Source organism: Zalophus californianus, chromosome 12 (assembly GCF_009762305.2).
Source record: "Zalophus californianus isolate mZalCal1 chromosome 12, mZalCal1.pri.v2, whole genome shotgun sequence".
NCBI classification, from domain to species: domain Eukaryota; kingdom Metazoa; phylum Chordata; class Mammalia; order Carnivora; family Otariidae; genus Zalophus; species Zalophus californianus.
In genome coordinates, this window is record NC_045606.1 from 95,416,068 (window position 1) to 95,433,780 (window position 17,713).

Genomic DNA, 17,713 nt, shown 5'->3' on the forward strand with positions numbered 1-17,713 from the left:
ATTAAAACAGACTGATAAACACGGTAATTAACAATCCTGGAGTGATGGTACTTCCTACAATAAAAACAGGTGATGGATTTGAAATGCAATTTGAACCTAATCATTTGGGTGAGGTTATTTCATAGTTGACTAATTTAGCAAACCATTTTTAAAAAGTGCTAATTAAAAATTGCCTGAGGTTATCAATTTGCTGCCAGAACTACAGAAAAATGGGTATAGAAGGGTTTCAGTCCAGCTAATTATTGAATAAAGCTTAAGACTTGATTACCCTGGCAGAGAATTTTTTAAATGGGGATCTTTTCATGAGCACGTCTTGTTATTTAGGGGAGTAGTTATTGAAAGACTAGAACGATGACATAGTGTCTTATGTGGTTCATTTTGTTCATCAGTATACCCAGCATTATTAGGGTGAATCTATTCTTACATACTGGACTGAGGAACCTCGGGGCCCCTGTTAACAGTTTCCTAAGTAGGAGCTGGCCCGGAAGCCTGCCACCCAGAGCACACGGTTGTCACGTTTGTTTTCGTCATCAGCATCTGGAGATTCAGTTAGAGCATTTAATGTGCTGGGAGGGTGGCTGGTGCAATTCTTCCTGATGCTTTACCACTTCCCTTAGAGTATCCTAAAAATTAGTTATCGCCAGGAAGTCTTAATAAGAATTAGACTGTAAGCTCTAAGGGGACACACAGCATGTTGGTCTCATTCCATGTTCATCTCCCAGTGCTGGCCCATGGGAAATTCTCAGTAAGCACTGTTGAATGCAGGAATCCAGTATGTGCCAGGTGTTGTTCTAGGGCTTTGGGATGCATCAGTGAATAAAACATTCTAGCAGGAAGAAGAGAGATATAACATAGTAAATAGATTATGGGTATGCTAGAAGGTAAGATAATTAAAGCCAAGTAGCAGGGATTCAAAGTGCCAGGGATGGGGTGGGGTGGAATGGGGTACTGGGCATATTTTTTTATTAAATGGCATGTTCCAAGTGGGTCTGGTTGGGAAGGTGAGATGTGAGAAAGGATTTGAAAGTGGCTAGGGTGCTGGCCAAGTGGGCATCTGCAGAGGAGCATCCCAGGCAGAGAGAAGAGCTAGAGCAAAGCCCTCCAGCAGGTGGGCCTGGGTGTGTTTGAGGAATAGCGAGGAGGCGCATGAAGCTTGAACAGAGTGAGCAGGCAGAGAGTACAGGATGAGAAAGCGGTTATGGTTGCTGGGGGGGCAGATCATCTGGGGCATTTGGGTCCATTGTAAGGACTTTGGCTTTTCCTCTAAGCCACTGCAGAGCTTTGTGTAGAGAAATGGAATGATTGGATGCAACTACGGTGCTGAGAATAGTCAGGGGAGGACACAGGAGAGGAGGGGCCCCTGGGGGGCATTTGCAGTGATTTAGATGAGAGAGAGCAACGGCTTGGGCCAAGACAGTAATGGCAGAGATGGTGAGAAGCGGTCAGATTCCAAATACATTTTGAAAGTAGGGCTACCAATTGTGAGAGAAAGAGGAGACAGGTATAACTCAGGGATTTGGGCTTGGGTGCCTGGAAGGATGGGCTTGTCATCAGCTGAGGTGGGGAAGGTCGTCGTTGGAGCAGGCTTGGGGGACACCGCCACAGGGTTAGTGGTGGGAGTGCTGGGGGTGGAGAGTCTTGGATACCAGAGTAAGACGTCAAGTAGACAGTGGGATCGGTGACTCTCCTCGCAGACGTTGTCTGAAGCCATGTGCCAGGTGAAATCACGAAGAGGCTGAGCAGACAATAGAAAAGAAAAGAGGGAGGTGCGCCTGGGTGGTGCAGTGGGTTAAGAATCCGACTCGGTTTCAGCTCAGGTCATGATCTCAGGGTCAAGAGACAGCTCACACTGGGCTCCGCACTGGGCAAGGACCCTGCTTGGGATTCTCTCTCTCCCTCTGCCCCTCTACTTCCCCCCTTCCACCACCCACTGACACTCTCTCTCTCAAGAAGAAGGAAAGAGGGAGGACTGACTTAGGAGCAGTGTGTTAAAAGGCTGGGGAAAAACTTCTAGAAGGTACAGAAAACCAGCAACCAGTGAATTAGGAGTAAAACCTGGAGAGTGTGATTTCTGGAAGGGAAAGGAAGAACATGATCATTGTGTTAAATATTCCCGCCAGGTCAAGTCAGACGAGGATTGAGCCTTCATCATTGGCTTTACCCATATGGATGCCAGTGGTGCCCATAAAGACTGTGGTTTGGGGGTGTCGGCGGGGGGCAAGAAATCACCCCAATGTGGGTTTAAGAGAGAAATGGGAGGAGGGGAATTGGAAAAAGTGCCTTTATTTATTTAGACAGCTTCAAAGGAGTTTACTACAAAGGAAAATATAAAAATAAAAAAAATATAAAAATATAAAAAAAAATGAAGTGGTAGTAGATAGAGGAAGGGGGGTCAATAGAATTTAAGATGGTATTGTTTGCTGATGCCAGTGAGGATGGTCCAGGGCAGAGGAAAACTTGATGATGTCAGGGTGACTGGATTGAGGACATGTCGTCTAATTGCTGGACACCAGGAAGGACCCACTAAAGAACAGCATATATGTATGTTTGTACCTATTTAACTTAATACGAGGCTAGTCATCATGGTTGTGTGTTTCTCTCTAGCTATTTCCAGGTGCAGGGGAGATAGAAATTTGGATTTCAGCAGGGTTTGGGCTTTGCAAGTGAGCACAAGGTAGGGTTGAGGGTGTTGTGGTTGTAAGGATTGAGATGGAATTCAAGGAGGAGATGCTCTGTAATGTTTGTTGAATGAATACCCGATTTAATGAAAAGCTGAAATTTTGTTTATGGAAGAGGAAAAAAGTGTGTGTTTTAGAAGAATAGACTAAAAGCTCTCCCTCGGTGTGTGAGAAACTACAGAATGAATCAGACAGTCGGGGTCTCTGCGATGGCAGCCATCCTGTGCATGTAAGTCAGGTTCTGCCCTTCTGTGTGCTCCTACTTACAAGTGCCTTAGAGAATCTGACTTCGTCTGCCTCTGTGGGTCCCTCTGGGCCTGTCTGCTTGGGCGAATGTCTTTGTAGTGTTAGAAAGTGGCTTTTATTAAAATGTGACAGTTTATTTTTTCTTACCTATAAATAGTTTAAATTGAATACTCCAATTCTATTTCAAAAAATAAAATGTGATTGAACATGATGCTTATTTTCTTTAAAAATGTAGAAAAAGGGCAGAAGTAGATGGAAGAAAAAGTTACCTACAATTAGTCAAAGCTAACCATGGTAAAATGTTTATTCTCTTCCAGTATTGTCTGATATTTACATAATTGTGACCAACATGTTCATATGCACGGTGTCCTTTTTGCTCTTAACATCAGCCCTTGTGACAGACTGCTCCCAGGCCACTCTTACCGGGTCCATAAACGGCCATTTTGTACCACGTGTGAATGGGAGGTGTCCGCGCTGGAAGCTGATGCTTGTTAGCATTCCAAGTGGGCGAGAAAAGGAAGCCGACTTCCATCTCTCTTCTTTCCCCACTGTTTCACCCGAAGTGCAGGTCTCCTTGTGCCCACTTTCTTGTCTACCTTCCCACATGTCTTTCCTCTCGTGTGTCCCCCTTTCTCCCATCTCTCTCTGTCCCTCACCCGTCTCACTGTAATGGGAGCCAGTGAGGGCATCCCTGGACTCCAGTGTCGGCCTTGCAGGAGACACTCAGATCTGTGTTAAAGGACAGCAGTATGTCAACTTGAAGGTCCCACTCAACTGGATTTTCTGCTTTATTGGAAGTTAACTCATTATTATAATGAAGCGGCACAGGGTTCATCTCATCTCCTGCCTGGGACTTTGGACCTCATGGAACCAGGCTGACTCATTTTCATCTCTGTCCTTTCATCTGTGTCGTTAGAGCGGTCAGACACTTCGCCAGCCAGAAATCTGCAGCCTAGGACGCTGCCCGGCAGATGCTGTAGCAGTAAATTTTCAATGAGGCCCTAAAAATACATCTGTAAAAAATATGAAGTTAAGATCACTTCTGATGGTTTTCATAAGGAGCACAATCTAGGAAACAGATGTATCCTCTCCCTCAGACTTGATGTAGGTCTACACTGGATCTCCTGGGGAGTTAACATAGGATCTTGGAGCTTAATTTAGAGACCAGGGCCCCACGAGGGTTTGTTCAGGCTTGGACTGAGCCCTGGGGTGCTAGCCCTGGCATTCTGTGGTTGGCAGGTGGCAAAATTGTCAGAAGATTCTTTTTTTTATGTTAAGATGAATTGTGCCTCCCATAAAGCCTCCAAAAGGTCCTGCTGTGTGGAATGCTTTGAGAAGGCCAGAGTAGGAATAAATGGAAACTATAGTAACTTGGGGCTTCTATTACTCTGAATTTGTAGTCAATCCATTCATCTTGTCCCCTTTGACTCTATTATTACTTCCTTGATTTTTATGCTATGGAGCTTCAGCTTTTAAAAATTACACACCTACCCAGGAGAAAGGTTAACCTTAGAGCAACTTGTGGTAAGCTATTTTTCGTGAAGACAGGAGTGAGTAACGGTGGCATCAGGGTGATTAATACCATTTCTGTATTCACGTGGACACACAATTACTAGCAACATCTCATTTGGAGAAGAAATTATGAAAGTGAGTTGTGTGTCCATTTAAAATTGAGAGCAAGTTTTTTGTTGGAAAAATTTCTTTCTTCCTAAAAAAAAAAAATCTCTATCCTACCCCCATTTAGCCTTAAAAAGAATATATTGGTTTCTTCATGATTTAATCTGTGACTTTTTCCCCGTAAAATTGTTGTTCAGTGCCACTGGCATACAAATATTCAAACTGACCGTGTTGCTCAATTCCTTGCAATGGAATTGAATAAAAACTTGGATTAAAAGGTCAACTTCAAAATATGCACAATAAATTCACCAATGAAAAGCTTCCCAACAACTTTCTGCACCATTTCTCCTCATCTCATTACTCATGGAGGCTCCCTGAATTTTAAAGCCTGCAAATGAAAGAGCAGAATGTGTAGACCACTGGGGCCTAGGAAATTTTTTTTCATGAACAGGGAATGAAAAGTAGAGTGAAAAATATTTCTTAATGAAGTTGACACAGTAGAGAGAGAATTGGCAGACACTTAATATTTCCTATGGTATAAAAAAAGGTAAAACTCCTCTATTATTTTAAGAAATCCCTTACTCTATACCCTTCATATATTTGGTCCCATAGCCATAGTATTGAAAGCCTTGCTATTTTTGAGATGATTATTTTTCTAATTTTATAGCAGACGATGGTAAAATCATTGGGGTTATCCAGCAGGGGCTGGTGGGACAAAGTATAGGAGTTTTTATGTGAGTAGAGTGTCTTACTGTAACATAGCTGTTCATGCGTTCCACAAATACGTGCTGAGTTAACTACGTAAGTAAGATCAGAAGGCTGGTTTTTTGGATAAGATCATTTTTTTAATAAAAATTAATCCTTTTGTGGTATTTATGCTTTTTAAAAAGTTAGTTAACGGTGCTATCTACTAATAGAGAACACTTTATCAGAATCACAAATAATGAGGTTTAGTATGGGTAATTCAGTTGGAGATAACATACCATTTATTTTTTAATGGTTTTAGACTCCTCAGGCTAATTTCTTGTGCGTGCTAAAGGGAGGTCATTTGTGGAACAGGTAGATGTAAACACAAATAGAGAAAATACTGGAATCGAATGTCATGGTCTCCAGCTATTTCAGAATAACCTGTATTCTTGTCTGTAGTCCACTTCAGCTTCGGACAGCCACGGTCGTTCCTCGAACCCCCAAAGTTGAAAATAGCTCCAGCCACAAGATTTCTGTGAAAAATTTCTTTGTTAATCTCATATTCTTTCCTTTTTTTTTTTTTCCTGGCAATTTAGGCCACACATGCTCTTTACATTTATTTTGACCTTGATTCTTTTGGTCCATACTGATTTCCCAAACCTCTGTTGTTCCTCGCCTCATGGCTTTCATTTTCCTTCCCTGTCTATTTCAAGTGACTTAAAATTGCTTGGCCTTTTGAGTTTGTTACTAGCTGGGCTTTGCTTTGGATGATGTCTTTATGCCCGGCCTTGGTGCTTTGAACCTTATTTCTTTTTTCAGATATGTGAGTAATTGAGTATATATAACCTGGTCTATCCAATCTAGAATTGGGGATTTTATCTTTAGGGTTGAGGAACCTATTTCAGTGAAACTTTAGCATACCTACTTAAATCTTGGGGGATCAGGGAAGGAAAAGAACAGCAGTTTTCAGGGACTAGGGAAGCCATGCACTGTTCCTGGTTCCCGGGTACAGGTGGTGAGGCTCAATCAAGGTCAAAATCAGTGTGCACACTGATTTCCTGCACACCTGCTGCCAGACGAGGCCCGACATGAAGTCCATGCTCCCAAGGGGTTTATAGTCTAGCAGAGGATTCACCATGTTAAGCAACTAAGCACAGCATTATTTATGCCTCTCAGATGGGACTCTAGTTCAGTTCTGCAGAATTTTATATCCCTAATTTCCCACGTTTATTGTTCAAAATATAACTGGCTTTTAAATATTCACTAGAAATGTCTTATATCTTAACTGAGTGATCTCAGGGTCCTGTTGATGTTTTTTCAAGTCATTTGCAGGGATGGCATTAATCTTCCTTTTTATTTTGCTGCATACAAAGTCCTTGCTTTCAGGGGTAGAATTAAGTACACAGTGAACAAGTCCTTCCTAACCTGTGAAGAAAATGATGTTGCCAGGACCTCTTTCTGGGGTTGTAAGCCTTGACATTTTGTGTATAGTGGGAAGATCACACATTAGCTCTGAGCCTCCGGGGTGCCAAGCCAAGGGAGAATAATTGATCGTGCCTGCCAGGAGAACTGTTCTGAGCTGAGGCTCAGACAGGGGCTCATCAGAAGAGAAAACTGTGATTGATAAGTAGAATCTGCTGTGGGCAAGGAAGGGCCTTGTACTGTAAGTGCCAGGAATTTTCCATTCCCGATATATTGACCCCTGGGAATGGCTCGACCTTGTGGCTTTTTTAATCTCCCTCCGGGTAGAAGGATCATTTATTTTTTTCCGAACAGAATGCTTTAGACACAACTTAAATAATCTAGCTCTCCTCCCCATTCCTAATGAAGTTAAATTGATGTTCTTATTCCCAAATAGGATCACATTCAGCCTGCTGTCATTGGCAGGTTATTCCTCTTAGCACACATATAAGAATGAAGACTATCATTACGAAATGGGGAAGATAAAGTGGTAAGTTAGACTCCTGTTGTCTTAGGAAAGAATGAATAACTCTTGCATTTACATACACATTTTTTAGAAGTTCCTTTATGCATTTCACTCTACCCCTTGATGTGTTTTTTCTATCTAGAATAGATTTCTGGGTGTTTTTCAATTTAGAATAAAATTATTAAAGCATATTATGTGTGCGCACACTGTTGTGTGCATGTTTGTGTGGGCCTAGGTCGTGTGACGGACTGTGTTTCTCGTGGGTTGTGATCAGTTGGTACAGTTTGAAAGTCACCATTCAGACCACACCCTTTTTATAATCATAGAACCTTCGGGAATAGAAGAGTTTCTTACTGCTTACTGACTTGGCCTATATCATCAGTCTCAATCACGTCCAATCCATGAGCTGCTTTGACTGTTCAAATAAAACTCTGGAAGGCATGAATTTGAGCAGGGGTAGTAAGCAAGGTCTGTTTAAAATGCATTCCGCAGGTGTTGTGGAAGCAAACACAAATGTCTGAGCACTTACCTTTGTGAACGCGCACGCGGTCCCGGCCACCAGCCCCCACTCTCAGCGTCCCCTCTGACTACTGGGATGGTCCTGGTTCCCGTCCCAAGGGAACCTTGCTCTGTCTGCTTAGCAAAAATTCAGGAATAGACATATATTGCCCTGGGCATCCTCATCTGGGAGAGCGGCCCCACTCTGGATTCTTTGGACCACAGACGGTTTATTACATCTCAGTCGCGTGACTCCCACCAGCGTTCCAGGAGCTGTGGCCATTGTCATCTCCCAGCCGCCTGCAGAGAAGAGCCATCAGAGCGTGCTTTCACTCATCAGTGACTTAGGTAACCAGATGCTATTCTGGGGTCGCCACCATTTGATTTGTAAAAGCCATACGTCCGACCCATGTAAAGAAGAAACAGACTGAAGTCAAAGGGGACAAGAAGCACAAGTCACTTGGCCAGGAGGGCCCGGCTTCCAGCGTCCCTTGCAGCTATGAGCTGGAGGTCAGGATCCAAACTGAACAGGAGGGTGGGAAGAGGGGCTGCCTGGGCACCTGAGATCTCACCGTCTGCACGCTCCTGCTGTAGTAAAAACATAACAGATACGTGTTTAGATGACGTGGCAAGGAAGCACATAGAAGAAATAGCACTTAGGTAGCTTTAAGGAATGGAATGGGAGTCATAGCCTGGCGGGAAGTGGGAGAGGTGCCCTACCCTGGAAGAGAGCACCCTCCCCGCGCCTCTGGTGGCTCCAGCACGATACGCGGACGGGGAGTGTGGGATGTCTCCGTGCTCTCCCCCTCTGCTTACTACACCTCAAACTATATTCTCTTTGCTAAGCGTCCCTTAGTAACACTGGTAAGATTTTCAGGATAAACAGGACATGCATTTTTTTGGTAGTAAAATTTAAAAACAATAGTCATTTTCTTTTATGTGTTGAGAATACGTTTCTGGTAATGAGTACGTAGCGGCTGAACCTCAACTTCTACGTGAAATAAAAAGTACAAGTGTCAAGAACACTACGCACTTTACCCACCACTCCTCTGCTCCCTTCTAGTTTGTGCAGCTGTTGCTCGGGGCAGTGGTTCGGAGGTCTTAGGTACCAAGTTCTGCCACTGGGGGTTCTGAGTTAAAGGACCTCGACTGACCTTTCCCCTGGCTTCTTTGCCCTTGTGTCTGCTGTGAATGGGAAGGTAGGCAGTACAGGGACAGGAGCTCCGGGATGTGCATTTGGCGGAGAACGTGCCGCAGGGTCTAGAGGGGGGCCTTCCACGCAGCACAGCACGGAGTGCAGGGTCTGGGCCGCTCACCTGTGCTCCCACCCTTCTGCTTTTTCTTACTTCCCCAGGGCTCTTCCTCCACTGGCTTTCTCCACTTTCGCTAGTATGGCAGTCCCTTCTATTTTTTCTCCAGCTTATAAAGATCTTCAAAAGCAATCCACCTGTCTTTCCTAAGGCCTGCAAGATAAGCAGGTGCTTCATATAATCCCTCTTTTCTAGATGGGCAGCGAGTCCAGAGAGAGAGCGTAAGCACCGGCACGTGTGATCTCATGCAGACCCTCCATGCAGCTTAGAGCAAGTATTAATACTGGCTGCTTGCTGAAATCTGAGGAGTGAAGTGCTGTTGTTATTAACCATCCTTTGGGCAATTTTTTTCTTTTTGTACAGAAACGTTGATTATGAGAGATCGGTGACAATGAAATACAGTTGAGAAAATGGGCTGTAAACAGACCACAAACATGCACACTGGTAACTAAGTATTTTTATTTGACGTCGGATTCCAATCTCCTATATTTGTGTAATAACAACAACTGACCTCTCATGGTGAACCTTCACAACTGCACGCAGCTCAACCGATTCTCCTTTCACTCTCCACTTAAAATCCAACTCTTGCTTTATCGTAACACCGGGAAGGAAAGAGCTGCTGGTCCTCGAGAGCAAGATGGGGATGTGTGTTCGTAAAACCTAGGGGGTGGGTTCTCCTCACGTCATGGTTTGTATGGCACCGTTTCGTTTGGTAAATAGGATAGAAAAGGGTAAGAGAGATGAGGGTCTCATTATAAAAGAAACGAGTGCATTTCAGTGCCCTACATGGTTTGAACTGCCGAGCCAGTAATGCTGTGCATTCTCTGCTGGGTAACTGCCAGGTGTTAGGGTCTAGAACCTAGGGGTGGAGGGGCAGCAGAAGGAAGCTCCGGCACCACCCCGCCAGCCCTGCCCCGGTTCTGGCTCAGGACAAAGTTCCGGGAACGTGGGTGAATCACTGGACCAGGACAGGAGCTCAGGCTTTCAGACCCAGATTCTTACTACTAGGTGTCAAACTCATTTCCTGGTCCTCTGCATTAACTTTGGGGCCTGTGAACCAACGCTTGTTCAGGCTGAGTAATGTCAGAAACAATTCATTTTTCGTGCATGAGTTTCCTCTGCACAATATCTTCAGCCTGGGTTGTAATTCCAATGAGGGCAGTTCTCATCTGTCACTCCCCTGGAGCCTAGTGCACTCGGCTCAGAGCTGAGCTTGGGGTGAAGGTGTCAGTAGGGCTTTATGACCTGTCATTCACCTTTCATGCCATTTCTCTCTTCACCTATAGCTTACATAACTGCCTGTTTTCCAATTTAATAATTAGGTCAATGATTCTTGATTTATTTTTAAAAGGTAATACCAAAGACAGGTAAAGCCAGGGCAAAATGGTGCCATTCTAACATCCCACTCTGAAAGGAATTTTTTCCCCATATTATACAGAGGACTCTAGCGTTAACATTCAGACGTAGCCTTCGGTGTAAGGATTTAAGGATGGGCAGAAGGTGGCTGATGTGTTAGACACCAAGGACCCTCAACAGAGAACTTTCTCAGCTTCAAAATCAAAAACAATTCTCTAGGATAAATGGAATGATAATAATTGGTACTGAATTTTATAGGGGAATGATCCACAATAGTTTTCCAAGTGAATGTAATAGAGCTTATTTACTTTCTTCAAAATAATCATTTTTCTCCCTCACTGTAAAATTGAGATCTGTCATTTGTGTTACCTGGATTATGTAAACATTAACATCTTTGAGACTACTGGGCTTCCCATGGAGAGGTTTAAATTTCTGTAAATCAAAGTTCTTGTTGAGCAATAAGCAATAAGTTGAGCAATAAGACAATAAGGCAAATGAGGTAAATCAGAGGCATGGCTGTGGATGCCAATTGCTGGGTCAGTTTTTGATGGCCATGGTCCAGAGGAGTGGATGGTCCGTTTCCACGGTCACGACACCAGATCCATCGTAGGTATTGGAAGTACTGACCAGTGTTCCAAAACCAAGCATGTTGTTTGCTGTAAGAAAACAATAAAACAATGGTTAGTGAGAGCCAACCTTTCTCCAGTGTGGTAGAACTTTGTCAACAGTTACCAAAAAGCAGTGAAGCCTGTGCTTTGATATAAGCTATATACAGTGTGGAACAGGTGGAACATAACATGTAGGATTTTAAAATTGAAAGTTTCCATAACTTTCCAGGAGTTGGTTATTGGTTGTTAACTATTCTGGGATATATGCCACTCTCGGACAAAATTTCATTAAATTTTTAAATTTTTTTTCATAACCGATTGTAAAATCAAAACCCATTTTGTAATGTGCTACTTACTTTCTTGCCTGGGTGCAATTATAATTTTTCTTGATGATTGAGAATTAACATTTTACATAAGTTATTAAACTCTATAAAGATGCAGTTTTAGCTTCAAGTCTGAATGATATGGGGTGGAAAGCTAATTACTCAAAAAAACCACGGGATTTTGGTTATATTTTTCTCATAAATTAAGAAAAGCCAAAATGAGCAAGGCTTGCTTTCTGTAAAATTAATAGAAACTCAAAGGTCAAAGCCGACTGTGAAATCTTGAGGAAGCCATAGGCTCAGCTGTAAAATGAGGCCAAGAGATGAGAGATAATCTTCTAACTACTTAATTATCAAAGTAAAGGCTTAGGAGTTAAGTGATATATATGTAATTGGTAAGTAAATTCTATGTATGTATGTATATATATATTCTAACAGGTTAGCTGGAGTTAATGCTTAGGCATTAAGTTGAGGTAACCTCACTTTCTTTGCTTATGTAAGAGCAGTTCATCAACATGACCCCAAACTCATGACTGTCCTATACACATTCCATGATAACCAATATTATTCTCTTGGCTAAAATTCAAAGAGAAAAATAAATGGAGCCCCTTTCCTTTAAACAAAATGTAACTGAAGTTTACAGTGCTTTGGGGAAATAACCGGATTATAATGCTCACTTCCCACTAGAGGGAGCTCGTTATCTTCCTGAGGAAATCTCGAAAAGGCAATTTAAAAATCCAGAGATGGTATTACAGGACAGTGTATGATTAGTATTACCAGTTAACACAGTTTACTTATTAAAACTCAAATTACTTATTTTTCAGAGTTGTCAGCGCCTTTACTAATGCAAACACAAAGTTATAAGGTAAAACCATACAAGAATACGGAGTACACCTCAGGTAATATTACCCTAATACATAATTCAGTGTAAGAAGCTCTTGCCTCTTCAATAACTTGGAACTTTTTTGAGATGAAGTTTCTAAATGATACTAATATGCACCTAAGTTTACAAATCTAGACACGATTTTGTGGATAGTGGGTTAGGGTGGTGGTCATGGATTCATGACAAAGTCTATTTGGGGTCTGTTGGAGAAAGGGGCCGTGGCTCTCCTGCAGGGCAGCCTTGCCTGAGATCAGGTGCGCACCCCACCCCCAGACATCTGGGCCAGGCCTAGGATTTCAAGGCTTTCCCAGTGGCCCACAAGGGGAACCGTTGAACATTGCAAACCACTTATTCATAAAGTTGGGGAACAGTTTGAACATTGCAAACCACTTCATAAAGACAATTTTGGATGCTCTAGTGGGCCTGCCAACTTTACAGTGGAAACTTCCCGGTGAAGTACAAGATATAGATATATGCACAACCACTTGAATTTGACACAATGCATTTTAAGATTCTGGACACTGATTAAAATCCTGGCTTTTATATAGGCTCAGGACAAGAGCACAAAATTATTTCCCTAGTTTGTAGTTGCATATATATTCCTTTCTGCTTTTCTGAAGGTAGACTATCGATTTTGGATTATTAAGACTAGACACTTAGGAGATACATATATATCTAAGTGTCTCAATCAATCTATCTGTATCTATCAGTTTCCCTGACATTAATTCTTTATGGGGAAAGAATGAACACAGTTTTAATCTCATCATGAAGAGTCACCTCCCAAAGGCCCCACCTCCAGATACCACCACGTTGGGGGTTATGGCTTCCACATACGACTTTTAAAGGACACATTCAGTGTGTAGCAGTACAGTCAGAATTAATGAAAGGTTACAATTAAATACATTTGCTAGTCTCCAACTTTATGGAAATTACAATAAAATGACAGAAAACTAAGATGAATAAGCTGAACTACAAAATCATGAATTTTAATTGACTGTGTCACTACAATTATTTTGGAGTATATTCCTTCCAGTCAAAGAATCATGCTTTTGGAGCAAACCGTAAATTAGTCTTCCCTATAAGAAAAAAAAAAATTTTTTTTTTGAGGAAAATAGTTGGAATTATGATTGAACTCTCCCTACCCCAAATGTTGGAGGGTCAATTATGAAGTAAAATAACAAGACTGGCAGACAGACAACTTCCCACAGATGGGAAAACAGATTATTTTCTTCCAGTTCTATTGATATATATTGATGCATACCTATATACTAGGAAATGATTATCACAATAAACTTAGTTAACATGTATTACAAATTTTTTTCCCTTGTGATAAGAACTTTTAGAATCTACTCTTACCAACTTTCAGATATTCCACACGGCATTTTTAACTACATTTATCATGTTGTATGTTATATGCCCAGTACTTCTAGATCTAAGAACTAGAAGTTTGTGTTCACCTTCACCTAATTCCTCCCCACACCTGTGCCCCTGGCAACAAAGTATCTGAGGTCGGTATTTTTAGATTCCACATATAAGTGAGATCATACAGTATTTGTCTTTCTCTGACTCACTTCACTTAACATAATGCCCTAAAAGTCTATTCATGTTGTTGCAAATGGCAGATTTTCCCCTTTTTATGGCAGAATAATACTCCTGTGGTGTGTGTACCACAACTTCTTTATCCATTCATCCACTGATGGACACATTTCTTGGCTCTTGTGAATAATGCTGCTACAGAACATGGTGTGCAGATCTCTCTTCAACATAGTGTTTTCATTTCCTTCAGGTATGTTCCCAAAAGTGGAATTGCTGGATCATAGGGTAGTTCTAGTTTTAATTTTTTGAGGAACCTCCATACTGTTTTCCAAAGTGTCTGTACCAGTTTACATTTTCATCAACAGCATTCATGGGTTCTCTTTTATCTAAGACCATGCCAGCATTTGTTATCTTTGTCTTTTTGATGATAGTGTAAGGTGATAGAGCTCTTTGTGGTTTTGAGTTGCATTTCTGTAATGATGAGTGATGTGAGTGCCTTTTCATGCACCTGTTGGTCATTTGAATATCTTCTTTGGAAAAATGTCTATTCAGGTACTCTGAATGGATTATTTGCTTTTTTTTCTTTTTGCTACTGAATTTTAGGAATTCTTTATATATTTTAGATATTAACTCCTTATCAGATATACAGCTTGCCAATATTTTTTTCTCCTTTTCATGCATAGGTTGTCTTTTCATTTTGTTGATTGCTTCTTTTGTTGTGTGGAAGGTTTTAGTTTGATGTAGTCCTACTTGTTTATTTTTTAATTTGTTGTTTGTGCTTTAGGTGTCTTAACAAAACATCATTGCCAAAACCTGGGTCAAGACAACTTTTCCCCTAGGTTATTTTCTAGGAGTTTCATGGCTTCAGGTTTCATGTTTAAGTCTTTATTCCATTTGAGTTAATTTTTGTGAATGGTTTAAGATAGGAGTGAATATCCAATTTTCTCAGTACCACCTACTGAAGAGATAGTCTTTTCTCAATTGAGTATTCTTGGATCCCTTGGCAAATATTAGTTGATTGTATAGCTGGGGGGTTAATTGTATAGCTCTGGGTTATGTTCCATTGGTTCATGTGTATATTTTTTATGCCAGTTACATACTGTTTTGATTACTACAGCATTATTATATAGTTTGAAATCAGGAAATGTGATGCCTCCAGATTTGTTCTTTCTCAGCATTACTTTAGCTATTCAGGGTCTTTTGTGGTTCCATACAAATTTTAGGATTTTTTTTTTAACTTTTGTAAAAAATGACATTAGAATCTTGCTAGGGATTGCATTAAATCTATAGATGGTTTTGGATAGTATGGACATTTTAATGGTATTAATTCTTCCAATCCATGAACATGGAATATCTTCCCATTTGTGTCTGACTCAATTTCTTTCATTACTGTCTTATAGTTTTCAGTGTAGAGATCTTTGACCTCTTTGGGTAAATTTATTCCTAAGTATTTTATTGTTTTGATGCTATTATAAATGGGATCATTTCTGTCTTTTTCAGATAACTCATTGTTAGTATATAGAAACACTACTGATTTTTGTATGTTAATTTTGTAACCTGTACCTTTGCTGAATTGTTGATCTGTTTTTGGTACGGCTCTTAGCATTTCTGTGTATAAAATCATATAATCTGCAAATAGACAATTTATTTCTTCTTTTTCAATTCTGATGCCTTTTATTTTGCCTAACTACTCTGGCTATGACTTCCAGTACTGTGTTGAATAGGAATGGTGAGACTTGGCACCCTTGTCTTCTTCCTTATCTTACAGGAAAGACTTTCAAACTTTTGTCACTGAGTATGATGTTAGCTGTGGGCTTGTCATATATGGCCTTTATTAGATGGAGGCACCTTCTTTCTATGTATTTGTTAAGAGTTTTTATCATGAATGGATGTTGAATTTTGTCAGATGCATTTTCTGCATCTATCGAGATGATCATATGATTATTTTTTTCTATTAATGTGATGTATCACATTTATTTATTTGTGTATGTTGAACCATCCTTGCATCCCAGAGATAAATACCACTTGATTATGGTGAATAATCCTTCTGATATGCTGTTGAGTTCAATTTGCTAGTAATTTCGTTGAAAATTTTTCATCTGTATGTATCAGGGATATTGGCGTGTAGTTTTCTTGTAGTGTCCTTATTTAGCTTTGGTATCAGCATAATGCTGGCCTCATAAAAGGAATTGGGAGTGTTTCTACTGTCTCAGTTTTTTGGAAGAGTTTGAAAAGGATTGGCACTAATTCTTCTTTAAATGTTTGGTAAAATGCACCAGGGAAGCCATCTGGTCCTGGGCTTTTCTTCATTGGGAGATTTTTCATTACGGATTCAAGCTCCTTACTAGTAATTCATCTGTTGAGATTTTCTATTTCTTCCTAACTCAGTCTTGGTAGGGTGTATGTTTCTAAGAATTTTTCCATTTCTTTGCAGTTGTCTAGTTTGTTGGTGTAGTCTTCATAGTAGTTTCATATAATCTTTTGTATTTTGGTGGTTTAGTTGTAATCTTTTTCATTTATAAGTTTTTTTGATTTGAGTCCTCTCTTTTATGTTGGTTAGTCTACATAAAGGTGTCAATTTTATCTTTTCATAGAAACAACTCTTAGATTTGAAAAATTCTTTTCCTTTTCTGTATTTCATTTTCTAATCTTTGTTTCCAATCTTTTCTTTCCTCTGCAGACTTTGAGCTTAGTTTGTTCTTCCTTTTCGAGTTCCACAGATATAAAGTTAGGTTGTTTATTTGAAATCTATTTTCTTTTTTTTTAATTAAAAAATTTTTTTTAAGATTTTATTTATTCATTTGAGAGAGAGAGCACAAGCAGAGGGAGAGGGAGAAGCAGACTCCCTGCAGAGCTGGGAGCCCAATGTGGGGCTCAATCCTAGGACCCTGAGATCATGACCTGAGCTGAAGGCAGATGCTTAACCATCTGAGCCATCCAGGCACCCCCAAATCTTTCTATTTTCTTGATGTATGCATTATAGCTATGAACTTCCCTCTTAGAACTGCTTTTGTTTCCTATAAGTTTTCATATATTGTGTTTAAAGATACTTTTTTTAAATTCTTCTTCGACCCATTGGCTGTTCAGGAGAATGCTATTTAAGTTCCATGTATTCACGAACTTTCCAGTTTTCCTCCTGTTATTGATCTTTAGTTTCATACCACTGTGGGCAGAGAGGATAATTGGTATGATTTCAGTTTTCTTGAATTTGCTAAGACTTGTTTTGTAGCCTAACATAGGATCCTAAAAAATGTTCCATGTGCTGGCTGTGTTCCCTGCCCAAGTGCAACTGTAAGATGGGCTCCACAGTTGTGTGGATTTGTTGGTCAGGCTTCCTAGACAGTTAGGACTACTACTATTCTCAGGAATAGGCATGGCTATGAATTAGCTTCCCTGATTGGGCAGGGCAGCAGAACAGGGGCTAAGGCCATAATGGCTTGTTGTTTGGGGACCCAAATCAAGCAGGACTGTGCACCATCTCTGGCCAGATGGAGAGAGCCACTGGCCATGTGCTCAGCTCATGTGCCACTGTAAGCAGGGCTGCAGGTGGGCTACCTGGCTTCCCCTGTACTTTGGTTAGGTTCCCTGGTTGGGTGGGCAGAAGGCTATACTCAGCAGGGGTCAGGGCTACAAATTCATTTTCCTGCTTCAGTGGGGTTGCTGTAAATGCCCCAAGACTGGCAAGGCTCTTTTCTGGAGGTCGAACAGGCTATAGTCTTGGCTCTGCAGATGGGAAGGGCCGCTGGCTTGGCTGTCCACTCAAGTGCTGCTTCATTGGGATTGCAGGATGGGCTATGCAGACTCCTGGGAGCTATGGTTGGGTTTCCCGGTTGGTCAGTAGGTAGGTAGGTAGGAAGGACTATAAATTAGTTTCCCTACTTGGTTGGGGCCATAGAATAGGCCCCAGGGCATGCAAGTCTTTTGTTTGGGGACCCAATCAGGCAGAACTGTGCACCAAGCTCCCTGGCCAGTGGGGTTACCTTTCTGGCTCTGAAGATAGGCAACTTGAGTGCTGCCGTGCTAAACAGTTTCCCAGGGGCTCAG

At 41.2% G+C, this 17,713-nt stretch overlaps 1 protein-coding gene across 7 annotated transcripts in view; it reads right to left on the bottom strand.

Moving 5' to 3' along the window:
• Positions 1–3,194: 3,194 nt before the first annotated feature.
• TPK1 (thiamin pyrophosphokinase 1) overlaps positions 3,195–17,713 on the bottom strand; it is a 352,799-nt gene continuing 338,280 nt past the window's right edge. For 4 of the 7 annotated variants that reach the window (XM_027573183.2, XM_027573184.2, XM_027573186.2 and 1 more), the window contains one exon: positions 9,409–10,975. In XM_027573183.2, coding sequence (XP_027428984.1) covers positions 10,857–10,975 — 119 coding nt within the window. In that variant the 3' untranslated portion in view covers positions 9,409–10,856. Of the gene's footprint in view, positions 3,938–5,420; positions 5,762–7,684; positions 8,242–9,245; positions 9,265–9,408; positions 10,976–17,713 lie in introns of those variants that run through there. The other 3 variants (XR_003516359.2, XR_003516358.2, XR_003516360.2) reach the window with 3 other exon arrangements.